At 41.4% G+C, this 19,007-nt stretch overlaps 1 protein-coding gene across 7 annotated transcripts in view; it reads right to left on the bottom strand.

Moving 5' to 3' along the window:
* ABCG2 (ATP binding cassette subfamily G member 2 (Junior blood group)) overlaps positions 1-19,007 on the bottom strand; it is a 177,329-nt gene that overhangs the window by 58,019 nt on the left and 100,303 nt on the right. For all 7 annotated transcript variants that reach the window (XM_033959388.1, XM_033959405.1, XM_033959440.1 and 4 more), the window contains 2 exons: positions 7,303-7,460; positions 3,207-3,358 (listed from right to left, as the gene is read on the bottom strand). In XM_033959388.1, the coding sequence (XP_033815279.1) occupies positions 3,207-3,358; positions 7,303-7,460 (310 nt within the window). The remainder of the gene's footprint in view (positions 1-3,206; positions 3,359-7,302; positions 7,461-19,007) is intronic.

Below are 19,007 nucleotides of genomic sequence, written 5' to 3'. Positions count from 1 at the left end.
CATGAAAAGCAGTCAAAATACTGCAAAAAAAAAAAAGACTGAAAATATTAAAGAAATAAACAACAGATCAGAAAGGTTCAGTTGCTAATAATAATAATAAAAAAAAAAGTTTCTTCCGGCTCACATACAAAAGGAAAAACTGATGGGAGCAGCAAAGCACTCTGGTGAAGGAGGATCAAAAGCTGAAATGGATTCCTTCTGCATGGCTCACAAGCATTGGTTTATTACCTGTCTGTCCAGAATGGCACACCTATTGCACTAGAAAAAATTAATTATAATAACAATAAGGAGAAAGGGAATGGGACTTGTATACCACCTTTTTGTGGTCACACATTCAAAGCAGTTTACATATACAGGTACTTATTTTGTACCTGGGGCAATGGAGGATTGGGTGACTTGCCCAAGGTCATAAGGAGCAGCACTGGGATTTGAACCCACAACCTCAGGGTGTTGGTGCAGCAGCTCTATCACTAGGCCACTCCTCTCCTCCATATTTTTAGGGCTTGCTTTATCCCAAATTATTTTAATATCTGAAGTGCAAATATTGAAAAATATTCTCAACAATAACTGCATTATAATTAGATACTTTAAATGAATATCTCTTAACTATAAATATTTACAATGGCCTGAAAAAAATAGTTCAAAGCACGCAGAAGGAGACGCAAGACTCACCTTAGACCAGGGGTTTCAAACTCTAGTCTTCAAGGGTTATAAACTAACTGGGTTTTCAATATCTCACTAATGAATATTCAAGAGAATGATTTACTGCATATAATGCAGGCAATGGGCATATAAATATATCTCACAAATATTCATTATGGATATCCTGTAAACCCAATTTGTTTGCAGGCCTTGAGAACAGGAGTTTAAGCCCTTGCCTTAAAAGCAGTGTCTCTCAAACATTTTTAGCTCTGCACATAAACAAAGCAAATATTTTTTGCGGCACATTATAATTGAAATTACAAAATTGCAAAACCAACAAAAAATTAAATTTGAGAGTTATTTATTTAAAGTTCTTTAAGCTATATATGGGTAATTGTAACAATGGTGAAACTAAAGTAGATAGATTTGTTTATCAATGCGATGGATGTGGTTGTTTTTGAGTGCAAATTAACTCAAAACGTGGCTTGATAGTCGACAAGCAAACACATATTTTATCATCCAACATCTGCAGTCATTCTCTTTTTTTCAATTTAATTTCTGTCCGAGCTGAAAATCCAAGTTCACAAAGATAAGACGATCCAAACGGTAACAAAGCCTCAATTGCTTTGTTGCTCAAATTAGGATCACTACTGAATAAAAAATAAAATTACTTGCCATTAATTTTCAAGTACCGATCATGTCAAAGAATGATGCTTGTCTGGGTAGTTGTATCTTTACACACACAGACGCTCATAACATTGACAGACTCTTGAATACACAACATACATGTCAGCTATTCTAGTGTATACTAAATAAAGTAAAATTCTAGAATCTCTTCGGGGCACACAGTTTGCGAGACACTGCCTTAGAAGCTCCAGTATCATCATCTATACAACCAAAAACATTCATTCACCCAAATGTAAATTCACTCACAAATCCAAGTTACAATAATGCCAGTTATAGAGCTTCCATTGCTTCCTATTGAAGGGTCCTTCACACCTTTATCAAAAACTTTATTCTAATGCTTATATTTTAAGAAAACTAAGGAAGGCCAGCTGCAACAAATCTTCTGCATTTACCCCCAAACCTAACACTACAAACCTCAGGATCTCATATGGCATGCATAGAACTTTTGAAGACAAACTACTGACAACACAGTTACATTTTGGCTTCTGCCTGCATAAGGAGTACAGTGAAATTTGAAGACACAGCAAATTGTATGTAATTCTGAAGAAGAAAATCTCACAATAAAAACACAATTCATCAGGGCCCTGTTTCTAAATGGAGCTGCAAGACAAGGCTGTAAATCAGGGATCTCAAAGTCCCTCCTTGAGGGCCACAATCCAGTCGGGTTTTCAGAATTTCCCCAATGAATATGCATTGAAAGCAGTGCATGCACATAGATCTCATGCATATTCATTGGGGAAATCCTGAAAACCCGACTGGACTGCGGCCCTCAAGGAGGGACTTTGAGACCCCCTGCTGTAAATAAACAAAGCCTATCTTAGTTTCGATAAAGCAAACTTCATGGTGCATACTGTAATTCATCTGCGCCTGGCAGATCTTCTTGCTGTAAACCGCTCTGAACTGTCAAGGTATAACAGGTTATAAATAAATTTGAATTTAAATTTGAATACTGGATTTTATTATTAGCACCAATCCTGTTTTGGAACCTAATGCTTTGCCTTGCAACTCCCTGCTGAATAGTGCTTTATTAAAGGGCTGTCTCTTCAAATTTCACCGTACCATACCATGTCATATGCATGTCATATTTGCCATCCTGTGATTTGTTATGTCCAGCTACTATCCTTTCTATACTTAATTTTTGCTAGCATTTGTCTCTCTTTCTCGCCATAGAGGATTCTATGTTAAGAATATAAGAAATTGCTCCTTTCGACAGTGACTATGATTTTAGCACTGTAGAACACTGCTTCTCAGCCCAGTTCACAGAGTACACTCAGCCAGTCAGATTTTCAGGATATCCACAATGAATATGCATGCGAGAGCTTTGTTTGCACTGCCTCCTCAGTATGCAAATCTGTCTCATGCATATTCATTGTGGATATCCTGAAAGCAGAACTAGTTAGGTGTGTCCCAAGGACTATGTTGAGAAGCGTGGCTGTAAAATTTTACATTGTAATAGCTATGCCAAAAAGACAAAGCAAATTAATGACTTATTTGGAAAGCAGAGCCTCAAGTGTTTAAAAGTCTGTTATCATGCATAGCCAGTCACATTCAACACACATAAATCAAGAGTTCTTGCTTCCTTTACTGTTCCACTGGTGAGGCCACACAATGTGGCCCCCTACTGTGCAAACTTCTAGCCAGTTCCTTATTTATTTATGCAAGATCCTCAAACTGGCATCCTAACTCAGCCCAGCTTCCTCTCCTTTTTTCTCAGATGTTCTATGCTGTTTTAAACAGTATGCTATGAAATATAGAAACATGATAGCAGACAAAGGCCCATCTAGTCTGCCCATCCGCAGTAACCATTATCTCTTCCCACAGTAACCATGAGTTCTGCATACTTCAAAGTAGTTTCTAATTTAGGAGCTACCCCGCACCAAGAGAACTGAAGTAGGGCAAGGTATCCTGAGCGGTGCCATGATACACCATTCTGCCCCCAGCCAGTAGAGTGAGGCCATCGAAGAGACGGAAGATGGAATAGCGAGGCTGATGGATGGAGAGAATGATTGTTTTTCCTTGTCTAGACATCCTAAATGTGGAGAGAAAAAAAGGTATATGCCAATGATTTACGGTACTACTCATATTCATTTTATTTACTCTTAGGGCTCCTTTTACTAAGCTGCGGTAATGTTTTTAGCAAGCGCTGAAGATTAGCGCATGCTAACCCCCGCGCTATGCGGAAAAACTAACACCAGCTCTATGGAGGCGTTAGCATCTAGCACGCGCTAAAACCGCTAGCGCAGCTTTGTAAAAGGAGTCCTTAGTAGGTTTCATTTCTGCTGTGATTGGAACAAGGACACAGTGCCAAAAATGATTCTCTCTGGTTTTTCACAAAGCATTTTCAAATCCTTCTCACTCTCTTTTTCCTCTGTACACTACCATCAAGGTTAGTATCAAACAATTCACCTTGTCTAATTATACAGTTCATAATCTAGTGGTAATAGGTTGCATCATATTGAGAAAAAAAAGTAGCATAACAAATTAATTTACCCAAGCCAGTTACATATATGCAAATTCTAATTTCTAGACTGGATTGAAAGCAAAAAATGTTGCACGTTAGTACTACAGATATTCAAATAGAAGTCAACAAATATAATCTTTGAGGAAGGAATGGGCCCCCAGAAGTTCTATATTTTATGTGACTAAATGGATGAAATTGTTTATCTGCAATAGGTTGAATCTGCCATCATCTTTAGACATCTGTTCAGGATGATCTCTGACTATTGTCTAATGAGAAGTTGTTTCATGAGCTGGGCACCCCCCTTGGCATATTGAAGTATGTAGGCCAGACACCTACCAAACAGAGTATTCATTTGGCTGTATGCTGTTTGTACTGAGATGCATAACCTTGCATTCAGCTCCTGATGCAGATGTCCTTGAAATACAGGCCTGTCAAAATATATAATACGAGGGCTGTTTAAAAAGTATCAGACCTTAATTTTTCCTGCGTAAACAAATAAAGCTAGGGAGGCGTGGTTTGGTGCACGTATGTAGGCGATCCTAATGTGCATGCTTGAATTTTTTACCACCTACAGAAGCTGTCAGTCGCCGGCAGACCGTCGATGAGTGAGGAACTGTAAGTGAGCGCAGTCCGATTTTCATTTTTTACAAAATGACAAAAAAGTTGAACAACGCTACTGCATTAAATTTTGTGTAAAGCTTGGCGATTCCCAAACGGAAATGATCCACAAGATTCAACAAGCCAGGCCTTCGGGGACAAAGCAATGGGCACCACACAGATAAAGGAGTAGTAGAACCGCTTCAGAGATGGCCGCATATCAATGGAGACTGAAGCACGTTCTGGTAGGCCCCCAACATCCAGAAATGAGATCGTCATTGAGCAAGTGAGGACCCTGGTGATGCAGGATTGTCGAATCACAATCAGAGAACTTGCAGATGAGGCGAGCATCAGCACTGGATCCGTTCATTCCTTTTTGACTGAGGATTTGGGCTTCAGGAGAATTTCTGCGATGTTCGTGCCAAGGCTTCTAAGGACTGAGCAGAAGCAACTCCATTTGGAGATTGCACAGGACATGCTGGAGACTCTGAACAATGATTCCAACTTCCTTAGCACAGTGATCATTGGCGATGAGTCCTGGGTTTATGGGTATGACCCAGAAACCAAGTTGATATAATCACAATGGAAGCATTCAACATCCCTGAGGCCAAAAAAAGCAAGGCAGGTCCGCAGCAATGTCAAAGTCATGCTGACCGTCTTCTTTGACTCCAGTGGCGTGGTTCACCATGAGTATGCACCACACAGCATAGCCATCACCAAGAGGTTCTATCAAGAGGTTCTGCATCACCTTCGTAATGCTGTGAGATGCAATCGGCTGGATCTGTGGGCAGTGGGCAATTGACATCTCCATCACGATAACGTACCTGCCCATTCTTCACAATTGATACGGAGTTTCCTGGCCAAACACAACACTCCTGTGATTCCTCAGGCTCCCTACTCTCCCCGTGTAACTTCTGGCTTTTCACCAAGCTGAAAATGCCCCTGAAAGGGACCACATTTTAATCAAGAGAAGACAACATGCAGAATGCGATGGACCAGTTGTGAGCAATCTCAAAAGAGACGTTCCAGTACTGCTTCCGACAGTGGCAGAACCATTGGAAGAAGTGTGTGGCAGCCCAAGGGGACTATTTTGAAGGAGATTAGTATAAGATTGTTGTAACTGAATATGAGTATTTTTTATAAATAAAGGTCTGATACTTTTTGAACAGCCCTTGTATATACTGTGGGGCTCATAATCAAAATTTTAAAACGTCCAAAAACCAGCCTAAGTTGGCACTTGGACATCCTAATAACAGTGCCAATAATCAAAACCAACTTTCTGGACGTGCAGAAGCACTTCTAAGCTACTGTGCATCCAGAGATTAAAGGGGTGTGTTGGGAGGTGTGTTATGGGCAGGAATCAGGCAGGCTTCAACATGGACAAATCCCAGCCATAATCAAAGCTTTACTAGAAGGAACATAGAAGCTGGCAATTAGGCCAGTTTAAGTTGCATCTAAGTTCCACAAAGGTGCCCAAACTGACAAGATGACCACAGGAGGATTTAAGGCATGACCCCACTCGAGACCCGCCGGATTTGACACCCCCGAGGTAGGACAGACCCCCAAACAAGGTCCTCCCATGCTCAATCCAGCAACAAAAAGGGATAAAAAATCCTAAACAAATTCCAACATCCCTACCAAGGGAGATGGGTACAGCTCACCACACCTGCTGGAGACTGAGAGAAGACTGAGGTAATTAGGATAATTAGGGAGGGGTCACGTGATATGTACAGTTCCAAAGTTTTGTTTCAGTCTCCACCTGCTGGTCATGGTGAGATAGATACCCGCTTGTAAGATTAACCCTATGCTGGTCTGGAGAGTTGCTAAAGAAAAAATATGTCTTGTGTACACTCATTGCTTGCTGCACCATCACATGGGTTAACTTTACATATTATATATATATTTGGGTTTCTTAAGGTTTACACTTTATATTTATTCTACATCTTATTGCATTCAATTCTAGGTTACTATGCCAGACACTTCTGGGTATAGGGAAACATTCTAAGTTTAGCAATATTGAGGTTCTCTTATTTTAGGGAAATCTAGGGATTTTGCTATGCTGTACAAATCTAAGGTTTAATTTTTCTATTAGATATACTGTCCTTCTTTGCATTTTCTTGACCTTTATACCTCAAGAGTCCCAGTGTTCAAAAAAAGACACAAAGAAAGTAAATTGTATATGTATATGTATGTAAAAGTCATAAGTAATGGTGTCAATATGGATTACATATTCTAGAATATTCTGAGATTTTCATAAAAGTGCTGAGTCACTAAGACTGAACTCTGCCCCTGTTGTTTAATCATTGATCCATAATGACATTTTGTATATCATTCTACATTGAAATCAGTTGTCTTGAGAATGAGGTTTGTGCAGATGAGGACAGAGCTTGCAAGGATGGGGCAGGGACAGGGACAAAACTCACGGGGACGGGTCAGGGATGGAGATAGATCCCCTGAGGACAGGAACAAATTTGTCCTCATGTCATTCTATAAAATATTAAAGGTACCATAACATGAGAGGGCCAATTACATGCATTCTTTCTTAAAGTCAAAGTCAAAGGTTCTTCCATGTGGAATTCTTGGCATAATTATGCAAGGCTCTTTTCACTCTCATTTTTGACACCTCCATTCCCTCCTCACAAGACTGCTCAGCTATCACAATGAGCAATTATGGCTGAGACAGTGAGATACAATTGCTCCTCTATCCATTGTCATGTTCCATAATTTGTTGGGTAGTCTGTCCCTTGAAAAGCAGTGCACAGGGACTCTTCCTTTTCCACAACACAGAGTGCTATAGTTGCCAGATAGGAGACATGATTTCATTTCATGCTATGACCTGGCCCCTATAATTCTAAAAATGTTTTTACTAACCAGCTGATGCTGTAATTCTGAAATAATTGTGCCACTGGAGTTACCTCTTCAGGAGCAGGAGGACTGCATTGGCTGTGCTAGCATCCAACCCAGTGGTGGGCTCATCCAAGAATAAGACTGCAGGGTCAGTGATGAGCTCCATACCTATGTTGGTCCTTTTCCTTTCTCCTCCAGACACCCCACGAATCAGCTGAGTCCCGACCTAATATAAAAGTATTCTGCTATGTGATTTTTTAAAAAATAAGCATTTTATTCCTCAGAAAGTGTTAGATTAAATTAATATACTATTTTGGAGGGGCTTCTGCTATCTCCTAATTTATCACAAAAGATCCATTTCAAAGGAGGAAAAATTTTAAAAATGGAGACAGCCATGCCATATCTTTTTATGTCATCTGTTACCTTAATTCTTCAGGCTCCTCCATATTTCCTCTCTATCTCATCTAATACTATTTTGGATCAATACTGTCTTCAAGAGTTATTCACAAAAAATTTGTCAGTAAGGATGGGCAAACTTGCAAATTCAGTTTGTAGTGAGGTTTGAGGATGCTGGTATATTTTATTTAAAAAGATACAAAAAAGAAGGCAAAAGATGTCAGTAAGGACTCTATGAGTGTGTCTATCAGCTAATCACTACTAACAGACCAAACCACACAAATACCAAATGTCAATTGAGGAGTAGGGACGCTCTCAGTGTGAGGTTATTAGCGACGGGAGAACAAACTCCAGCGCTTCCACTACAAAGACGGAGGTGAATCACCCCGCCTGCACACCATCATCGGGCGTCCCTAGTGTGCAAAATCAACTGTGCAGAATTAATAACAATAAATAAGTCACAAACAGTGAACTAGTGAGAGAGTGAATCACACTGAAAACCCACTCATAGAGTCCTCCCCAGCCTAATCCCCAAGATACAAAATGAAACCACAGCCAACTTAGCTTTTAAAGCGAGCCAAATGAAGTCAATGAGAATTGCAGGAGACCAGAATAGTCATTGGATCAACCGGTTTCGGATGAAACCCTTCATCAGGATCTTAAGGCTGGAGCAGAACCGGCTGGGAGGGAAGCAGACATTTGGTATTTGTGTGGTTTGGTCTGTTAGTAGTGATTAGCTGATAGACACACTCATAGAGTCCTTACTGACATCTTTTGCCTTCTTTTTTGTATCTTTTTAAGCACCTTTTGGCAAACGTATAGGAGTTTATAGTTTAGTTTGGTATATTTTATTTGGCAAAATATCTTTCACTGTACAGTAGGTCAGGAATTTATATGTGTTCCTCTATTTAGCAATTCTCTCATTAATAATAAACTTAATTGGATTTAGAGTCAAGCAGACATGGTCCAAAAAGTAATTAAGAAAAAGCAAATCAAAAAGTTTGGATTAACACCAGTCTTCACACCACTTGTCACAACAAACTCAGACTAGCTCTGTTTCCAAAACCTGCCTTAATAGAGCCCTTCATTGTAGTTGAGCTGATGATGAAGAATCAAGCTATTTCTATTGTATGAAATGAATTTGAAGGTCTAAATATGCTGAACACTGAGTTACTAAAAGAACTGATATAGTTATATAATTTGAAGAAAGGTTATAAGAGAACGTCAACATATCTGACTATCCTTTGGGTCAATGTCAGGCTCATCAATAAAAGTATAAACAGTTTGGCACTATCAGGACTCTCTCTCAATCAAGTAATCCCTCCACAATCATTAGCCATGAGTTATGCAAACTACCAAGGACGTTCACTGTGAGGCATACATTTTTTTTTTAAAGATCTTTGGCTAAGACAGGGGGGAAATATCATTTCAAGATTATTACACACACATGGCTTGTATGACAGGGTGGCAAAAAGGAAATCACTGCTGGGCAGAGAGGTTCGTTAAGATAAGAGGAAAGATGGGTAATGCAAAATACATGCTGTACATGCCTGTTAAGTCTACCACATACATGGAATGGTAGAGAAGATTGACGTTTTAGCAGGAAAGTGATCCTAAGCATAAACTAAAAGTAACAATGGAGTAGCCCAGCAAGGAGAAAATAAACATCCTTGAGTGATCCAGTCAAAGCTCAAACCTGAACCTCTATCTTGCTGTGCAAAGATGGCAGACAATTATTCTAAATAATTCATGGCTATTTATTGCCGCAAAAGGGACTTCCACTGATTCAAGAGGTATGAAGACATATGAAACCAAGACTTTTTGGTTTCTTATTCTTAATTATTTTTTTTTATATATCTGTAATTATACATTCACGATGAAAGAATAGTTTATGTTGGAAAGATCTACTTGAATCCATTCTGAGCTGTATTTTTTAGACAGCTAAATGCAGCCCTTATATGCTTTTGTTTGAGCTTTCTAGGGATGATAATAGGCAGGGCAGAAGTCGGGTGATATCAAAAGAGAAACCAGTCTTGACTCTATGCCACAAAAGGAAAAAAATAGTTCTTACCTAATAAATCAATCCAGACTAATGGGTTATTTGCTTTCACCAACAGATGGAGACAGAGAGCATTTACAAGCTGTGCTTTATAGATTGCTTTGCATCATGAGTGAGACAATATCTCGGTAGCTAAGCAGTATAAAGGTGACTTGAAAGTTGAGAATAAAACTTCTGCCTCCTCTGATTAATAGAACAATGAAAACAATAAAAAAATAACAAAATACTTAGCATGTGCCTAGTGACTAAGGAAACACTGAAACTATGAGCCACGTCCAGAAAATAAGAATTGGTTGGATATAAAGGTGTTTAAGGAATTTTAAAAAAAAAATATCTTTATAGCCACACATTTGTACATATCTTTAAAATATTTTTCCACATACTCACTTTGTAAATTAAGACACTTGTCATATTGTGGGACCAGCTTTTGTATACCTTCATTAAAAAAAAGAAGTCACTGCTGAGTATCTTAGCCTGCCATATATGGAAAAGAAAAGGGATTGGGATTTGTATACTGCCTTTTTGTAGCTTTACAACCACACTCAAAGTAGTATATACTGTATTCACAGGTACTTCTTTTGTATCTGGGGCAATGGATGATTAAGTGACTTGTCCAGGGTCAGAGGGAGCAGCCCTGGGATTTGATCCCACAACCTCTGGGTGCAGAGGAAGCAGCTCTACCACTAGGCCAGGCCTCACCTACCACAGCTTTTTGTCTCTTGATCACTCACTCCCTAGACTGGCTGGCCAAAAATTTCTTCAGGTGGAGAAACAAGACACAACTGGAAACTGTTGGTATAATTCAGAAATTGTGAATTGCTTGCCTTTCCAAATTTTTGCATTCAATTTTTCCTTCAAATCATCCATGACAAAGACGCCCACTTTGTTTTTCATCATACACATTTGCAGTGGCGTACCTAGCATATGTGACACCCGGGGCCCATCATTTTTTGACACCCCACCCATCTGTATGAAAAACATGATTTTTAGTAACAAGCCACAAGTCACACATGAGTACCTAGGAAAAGGCAGCATCTTACATACTGCAGTGAGCAGTACATCAATACACCCATTGTAAAACTAAACAAGCCAGACTAGTACAGTTCAATCCTGCAGTCAATCCTAACAAAAAACCATGTCTTTCGAACACACAAAACACCTTCGCCTAGTATGGAATATGTAATCACAAACTACCCCCTACCTCTTTTAGAAAACTGTAGTGTGGATTTTAGCCACAGTGGTAACAGCTCTGACGCTCATAAAATTCTGAGCATCAGAGCTGCTACCACCATGGCTGGCGCTAAAAAACGCTACACAGTTTTCTAAAAGGGGGAATAAAATAGAAATACATAGACAAAGGTTAAATTAAACCAGTAAGAAGCTGGACTCTGCATACAGTGCACCACAGAAACAGTGACACATGTCTCCTAAAGCAATAAATAAATAGAAAATTTTTTTCTACCTTTGCCTTCTGTGGTTTCTGCTTTTCTCATCTTCTTGTAACTCTCTTCCTTCCATCCACTGTCTGCCATCTCTCTTCCCCTATATGGCATCTTCTCTCCTTCTATGCCCCTTCCAGAAACTGAATGCCTCCCCCTTCTATCTCTGCTTTCACCCCCATTGGTCTGGCATCTCTCTCCTCTCCTTCCCTCTCCCACACCTCTCTTCTGCAATCCCTTTCCCTTTTTTCCCTCATTTTCCTTTTCAATTTATTTTCTGCATCTGTCTAGATTACGTTCTTACTACCCTCTCATCAATGTCCTTTTTTACTGTCTACCTAAAGCTTGCCACCTCTTTCCCTCACCCCTCCAGTGTTTCCCTAACTCAATCCTTTTCTTCCCATCATTTGCCCTTTTATTTATACCCTCCTTCCATCATGTACCCTCTTTCGCCAACCCTTCCATCTAGTACCTTCTCCTCTCTTTGTCCACTTCCATCCAGCGTCTGCTCCCCTCTTTCTCTCCTCCCATTTCCTTCCTGCATTTGCTCCCTTATCTCTCCCATCTGCACTTCAATCCAGCATAGGCTCCCCACTACCATCCAATATCTTCCCTTTCTCTCGCCATCCACCTCTCTTCAATCAGCATCTGCCCCCTTCCTTTCCCTCCAATATCCTTCCCCTTATGTCTCTCCCCTTTCTCTGTACATCAATTCCATCAGCACCACCCTTCCATACCACCCTGCCCCCTTTCTTTCCCTCCACCACTCTTCCATTCCAGCAGTCCTGCTCCTTTCTCTCCCTTCATGAAGCAAGGTCCCACGATGACTGTAGCTGCCGGATGCCAGTCCACCCCACTCCGACGTACTTGCTCTGGAGCGAACTCAGCAACCGCATGCTGGAAGGTCCCACGATGACTCATCTGCTGGCTCTGCTCCGGAGGAGGTGGACCCGGCAGACGCAGGGAGTTGTGACAATGTCCCGCAATGACTACATCCTTCCCTCCCTGCCGTGGAAAAAAAAAGCGCTTCTCTCCTTCCTTTCCCTCTGTCCGCGCCGCTGCAATCTTACCTCCCCGCTGCTGCTGCTAATCACCGACAAGAAGTCTTCTTTCCGACGTCAATTCTGACATCGGAGAGGACATTCCGGGCCATGGAAATAGCCCATTTAAACTAAAGGTGTGGAGATCTTTGCAATTCAATACTTTAATGAGTAAAACAGAGCTCAACATAATCTGAAACAAGATTTAAATGTTTTTGTGTGTGTGACCATATGTGCAATTTATTTGCTTATGTCATAAATACTTAGGAGTCTTGTCTTGTTTCCCACTTGGACATGCAGGGTGTGGAGAGAGATGGGGGAGAGAGGGAAAAAAGTTCACTCATTCCCTAGTATTTAATTTATATTCTTGAGCTGAAGTATTTACAGTTATACTGTGAATCAGTGCCTTTATCTTGCTTTCAGTGAGAAGGAAAAACAAACAAACCCCTAACAGAGAAAAACTGTTGTATTGATAAATAATAGAGGGAATTTGGAAAAAGAATTGAAAACAGTGGTATATGATATGGTTTTGTTTTACTTCTGTGAATTAGCATAGGTGGAAGATAGGAACAGAATGGAGAATTCTAAAAAAAATAATCGTCTTCTTTGCTTTCCAGTATTGTGTTTCTATCCTGGTGTTCTTTAGCTCTGTTTGTCCAGTACCTCATGTTTTGGAATATGAATTTTTTGTTCCCCTGTACGTTTGTATAAAGTGTTGTTAGAATTGGGTATTATCCTGAATGTATGATTAAGCGATAAATCAAATTTTAAATACACTTGGAAAAGAAATAAACTTAAAATAAACTTGGTAGTTAAAGTTCCAGAGGAAAGGGATAAAGTTTAAGGGATGACAATGATGATGGTTATTATGTAAATTACACTATATAAAGATCCCCAATGGGAAAACATATAAATAATATTCTATGCCCAATATTTCCCACTAATATCCAGCTATGAATAAGGTAATATCAATCCTAATCTAAGAGAGTTAGCCTCAGTAATGGAGCCTACGCGTAGCCATTCAATGACTGGGGAATTCAGCGTAGCTATACTTGCTCCTTTAATCTCCAATCATTGGCCTCACTCTCATTTTCATTACTCAAAATTTCTAAAATTTATATCCTTATTAATCTTTTTTTCTTTCTTTTTAAGTTTGAATGTTTTTAAGGATGAATGTTAGGAATTGATAGGAAATGTATGAAGATAGATCTTTTAAGGATTTATATATAAAAAAACATAAAAAGAAAGAAAAAAAGATTAATAAGGATATAAATTTTAGAAATTTTGAGTAATGAAAATGAGAGTGAGGCCAATGATTGGAGATTAAAGGAGCAAGTATAGCTACGCTGAATTCCCCAGTCATTGAATGGCTACGCGTAGGCTCCATTACTGAGGCTAACTCTCTTAGATTAGGATTGATATTACCTTATTCATAGCTGGATATTAGTGGGAAATATTGGGCATAGAATATTATGTAAATTAGCCAGGACAGTGCAGACAAAAGAAGACACATTAGCCGGCACCTGACCTCTGCACAGCAGTGCCCACTCCTCAGAGTGCAGTGGGACCCAGGTGGCAGACAGGTGGTCCAGGTCAACCTGAATGGAACATGGACGAAGCTTGTTCTAAGTGACCTTGAGGGTGGTGTTGATTTGAAATGTTTCTTCTTTTTCTTGGCAGTCATTTGGCATACATACAGAGCTATTCTGGACCCGTTTTTGGCACAAAGAATCTTTTGCTTAACCGAAAGAAGGAAGAAAAAGTTATGCTTCAAGTAACCTTGAAATGACCTTGCACTTTAAGATTTAACATGTTTCTTTTTCCTCTTAGCATTGACACTGCAATACTTCATAATACGTCTGTACCTAAAACTGTACATTATATCTTGCCTTAACTAGTAAGATCTGCTTATTTTTAAAGATTGGAGCACAATCTAGCAGTTTGTGTCCCTGTCTACATTATCTCTCATGTCCTATGAATGAAATAGGCAGAGAAACAGAGCCGAGTGATTAAATTTTTTGTTATCTCTTACAGAAGTTTGAGCAGACATTTAGACACCACACCCTTTAATTATGCATTTTCTGATTATGCGATTATTATGCCATGTGTTATATAGAAATTTACTTTGCTGATGTGTGCACACAAATATTTCTAGTGCTATGTTTGTTTGTTTTTGTATAATTGTGTGTTTATCTGCAGATTTAAGTTCAGCCCCGAATCCTTGACTGATGGAAGAACAGTTTCAAGCCTAAAATTTTGTGTTTTCTGTTTTGTCTGTGCCATGTGGTCTCAATTTTGTCTATTTGTTTCAGTTTAAGGGGTACCCCAGGTTACATGACATTGGCCATTTCTAGAGCTCTTTTTTCCACTTTTTACTAGTCCAATTGCGCAATATCCCTTTTATTTATAGTTTTCATAGCCTAAGTGTAGATTAGGCTACACCTAGGCGTGCAGCAGGTATAACCAAAACTTTAGGCAGGTTGCCTAGTCGGCACTTATACGTTTTGACTTAGATCGAGTCAAAACAGGTATAAGTGCCGAAAAGGGGCCGCTGAGCTGATCACGGCTGCTGCGATCAGCTCAGCGGCCCCAGCAACCTGCCTACCCCCTATTGCAATGATCGCGGCAGGAGAGATGGCTCATCTCCCCTGCCGCGATCCCCTTCCCCCCCCCCACAACGATCAGGGCAAGAGGGAGCCCAAGCCCTCTTGCCCCTGTGGCACCCTGACTCCCCGATTACGTACGGGGCAAGAGGGAGCCCAAGCCCTCTTGCCCCGTGATCCCCAAACCCCCTCCCCTCCCCACAATCCGGCCAAGCCCTCCTGACCCGGCGACACCCCCTAACCCCCAGCCCCCACACTAAAATACGGGCAGGAGGGATCCCAGGCCCTCCTGCCCTCGACGCAACCCTCCGACGACCGGCCATCCCGAACCCCTGATCGCCCCCTCCCGCTGACCCGCGACCCCTCCGCCGACCCCACGACCCCCCCCCCACTCCCCCACCTCATACCTTAAAATTGTTGATTGGACGGACGGGTGCCAAGCCCGTCCGTCCGACAGGCCAGCTATCTCCGGAATGGCTGGCCTTAGGGCCTGATTGGCCCAGGTGGCTCAAACCCTGCCCACAGGTGGGGCTTGAGGCACCTGGGCCAACCGGAATCGGTCCAGTTGTCTTAGGCCCCTCCTGTGGGCGGGGCCTTAGGCACATGGGCCGGATCGTGGGGGGGAGGGGGTTGGAGATCGCAGGGCCAGGAGGGCTTAGGCTCCCTCCTGGCCCCATCGGACTCGGCGGGGGGGAGGGTTTGGGGATCGCGGGGCAAGAAGGCTTGGGCTCCCTCTTGCCCCGAACATAATCAGGGGGGCGGGGTGCCACAGGGGCAAGAGGGCTTGGGCTCCCTCTTGCCCCGAATGTGATCAGGGAGTCGGGGTGCCGCAGGGGCAAGAGGGCTTGGGCTCCCTCTTGCCCCAAACGTAGTCAGGGAGTCGGGGTGCTGCGGACCAGGAGGGCTTGGGCTCCCTCCTGTCCCGATGTTGTCGGGGAGGGTTGGGGATCGCAGGGCAAGAGGGCTTGGGCTCCCTCTTGCCCCGATGTTGTCGGAGGGGTGGTCGCGGTTTGACAGGGCAGGAGGGCTTGGGCTCCCTCCTGCCCAGATCGCTGTAAGGGGGGGATTCTGTAACCGGTGTTGTTTTTCACAGACACCGGTTACAGAATCCAGCTTTTAGGCGAAGGACCGGCTCCTCCTTCGCCTAAAAACCTTTGTTTTGGACGTTTGGGGCTTAGGCTTTTTTTAGGTTGATTATATGGTATAAGTTTTGATGTAGTGGTGGTCTGGGCGTTTAAACAGCTGAACGTAGAGGCAGGCCATTATCAAAAAAACCTCCTTTTGGACGTTTTTTTTGATAATGGACATTTTCCCTGATTCTACTTTCAACGTTAAGGCCTTAGGCCAAAAGGGGACTTAGATGTTTTTTTGATTTTGCCTTTCTAAGTACTCACATATTGTTTCTCTTTTGCAATACCTATACTAAGTAAATGCATTAATATTGTCACATGTTGCTACACTCAGTACAGGCAATATGGTCTCTCTCTCTCCTTTTCTATCTCTTATTTAGATCACTTCACTGGGGTTCAGCCGCTGGATGATACCTGGACTCCTTCAAGTTGGTGTATCCCTCCCTGTTTATGCAGTTTAAAGAGACTGTCAGCTCCTATTGGACCAATTCATCTGCTTACATCCTGACTGCAAAGACACTTTTGTTTTCACCTGTTCTTTCCACAAAATGTTTACAGCCACCTTCTTAAGAACGCTTTGCTGTACCTAAAACATACCTGGTGTAGTCATTTATTTCATATGTTGTACATCCACTCCCTCTTGGCATGGGGAACAAAACATGCCACAAGCTGCTGAATTTTACAGAACTCCATACCTACATTGAACAACTTAAAACTACCTCCGAAGAAGTGAATCATATCATCACTTTTGAAAATGGACAAATTATCGAACATTTACTACGAGATGCTCATGTCTCAGTTTGGGAATTGTTCTTTGGGCATTTGCCTACTGCAAATCATGTCTTTAATGTTTTAATTCACTCTATCGTTATTTTATTTATTGTACAAATTTTGCTATGTATGGTTATGATTTTCCTTTGCTGTAAAATGACCACGCATTCAATTTTATATGAACTTCCAGGATCTTTTCTGACACTTGCTAATTTGGCTAATTGGGTTCTAATTTGGTTGATTTGGCATGGCCTATTGCATCGCTTGCTAGGGTCAGATATAATATATTATCTCCTATCCCATACTCTCATACTCATGGCATCTTGATACCTTTAAGCCTGAACCTCCTGAGAAAGTTTCCTGCATCCCTTATGCACCATTCATTCGCTCAAAGACGGGTAAGATGTAGCATATTGGGTTTTCCCGCCCAGATGACTGTATAACCTAAGACAGAGGTTTGAACTCATAATGGAAGCTGTTTATCTTCATAGCTTGGAGATTGTGCAGGACAAGGGGACGTGCTGATATAATGTTAGAAGTAAAAGAGGCATCTGCGAAGGTCAAACTGGCTGTTTACGAAACAGTTGCAGAAGTATAGGTCATATGTACCACAAGCTTGCCTCATTTCTAAGCATAAAACAGAAAAGGAGATGTCAGCAATGGCCTATGGGACATTATATCAATCGGAAATTGGAATGTTGATGCAGCTAGACCCTAAATGCTCCTGCACTATTAAATGCTTCCATAGTACGCCATCTTTCCACATGTAAGGGGGAAGGGTGGTGGATGTCTTTAATTGGGAAGGAAGGTGACTCCCCAACACTGTACATAACCAAGAGCTTACTCCAAAATGTGATGATATTATGCTCCATTTTGTAAATAACTGTATTTTAAAGCCATATGCTCTAGGTAGTAATATCACTACTGTCTTAAATTGGAATCTTTGTCAATGGTCAATACAACCCCATGGTCACACTATATTATAGGAAATTTCTCCTAAATTTTTATGTATTGCTTCGACAACCATCTTTTTACAGTGGGCTAATATGGAAAATGCTGCTTATGAACCTATGCGCTTTAACTTATTATTAATTGTGGCTTCACCTGGTGTACTTAAACGCTACTTCAGTTTCCTGAAACTCAAGGGTGGAGTGTGCAGCCATTTCCAGAAGCCGGGATTTGGTGTGTGTGTCTATGAGAACTGTGAATCTCAGGATACTGTGATAGGAAATGGCATTTCCCAGGCACAGGCTTGTGTGAATCTGGTAGGCATGTGAAAGAATATTCTAGCTGGGAGATAAATGAAACACCTGTTGTTTACTGCAGAAACTAACAGAGTGTGATACAGGATAAAATAGTATATAAGAGGCCATCGTGGGGCTTTTCCTTTAGAATCCATCAGCGTGCTGTAAAGGGAGTCCCATGGTTGGTTGACCCGGTCTATCACTGCCTGGAAAGGATTCCCCATTCAGCTGTGAGGAACAGTGATGTCATAAATCAATCTTGGTGATGTCATTTTGAATTATTTGTGCTTTGTATATATTGCTCTGCAGTTAGCATATCATTGCCCTGCAATTTGTGTCTATATCAGCTGTGCTTAGTATATTACCGCCCTGCAATTTATGTAACCAATAGAGTAGCATAATTAGCCTTATCTTGTATCTGGTGTGTGTCTCTTTGTATGCCGTGAAGTGCTGACTACCTAACAAACTTGACAGTACAATATGTCATTATCAGATTGGTTTGATGGCCAAAAACCACCTAAAATTATCTACCCCTGACACCCTTCTTCTTGAGGCTTTTTCAGAGGTTATCTATGCATGACCTACGCCCAATTCCAAGAACAGCTCCCACCCCTTCCTGCCAGGTGCTGCGGTTTTGCATACATGCAGGCCAGCTCGTGCTCATAATGTTCCATGGACCAAGGCAACCGTAGTTCAAATGTTATATGTGTCATCTAATGTCCAAAGAGGCTTTTACTCCATCTATAGTGGGCAACTGTCAGAAAGACAAACTTGTCACTTGTCGCAGCCGTCCAAGGTTTGCATGTTGTGCATATGGTGCATAGCCCAATGCCTGGCCTGCTGTCCATTGTTTCACCTGAGGCCAGGGAATATAGGAAATACAGGAATCACTGCTAGAGGCCTAACACCTGCATCCCTGTCTCAGTCTTCCAGCTGAGCACCAGTACTATAATTTTCTTTCCATGCAGCAAGCATTGATCTGTGCTGTGTGGCATCTCTGTGTGCCATGTCTTACTTATCTCGCACTTTGTGCCACATAGTGCAGCACCTTAGACAGGATATTTTCACGCCAGTTCAACTTTGATTTTGGT

The sequence above is a fragment of the Geotrypetes seraphini genome, chromosome 1 (assembly GCF_902459505.1).
Source record: "Geotrypetes seraphini chromosome 1, aGeoSer1.1, whole genome shotgun sequence".
Lineage (NCBI taxonomy): Eukaryota > Metazoa > Chordata > Amphibia > Gymnophiona > Dermophiidae > Geotrypetes > Geotrypetes seraphini.
Note: the sequence above shows the minus strand (reverse complement) of the source record. Positions and strands in the feature narration are given on the sequence as shown.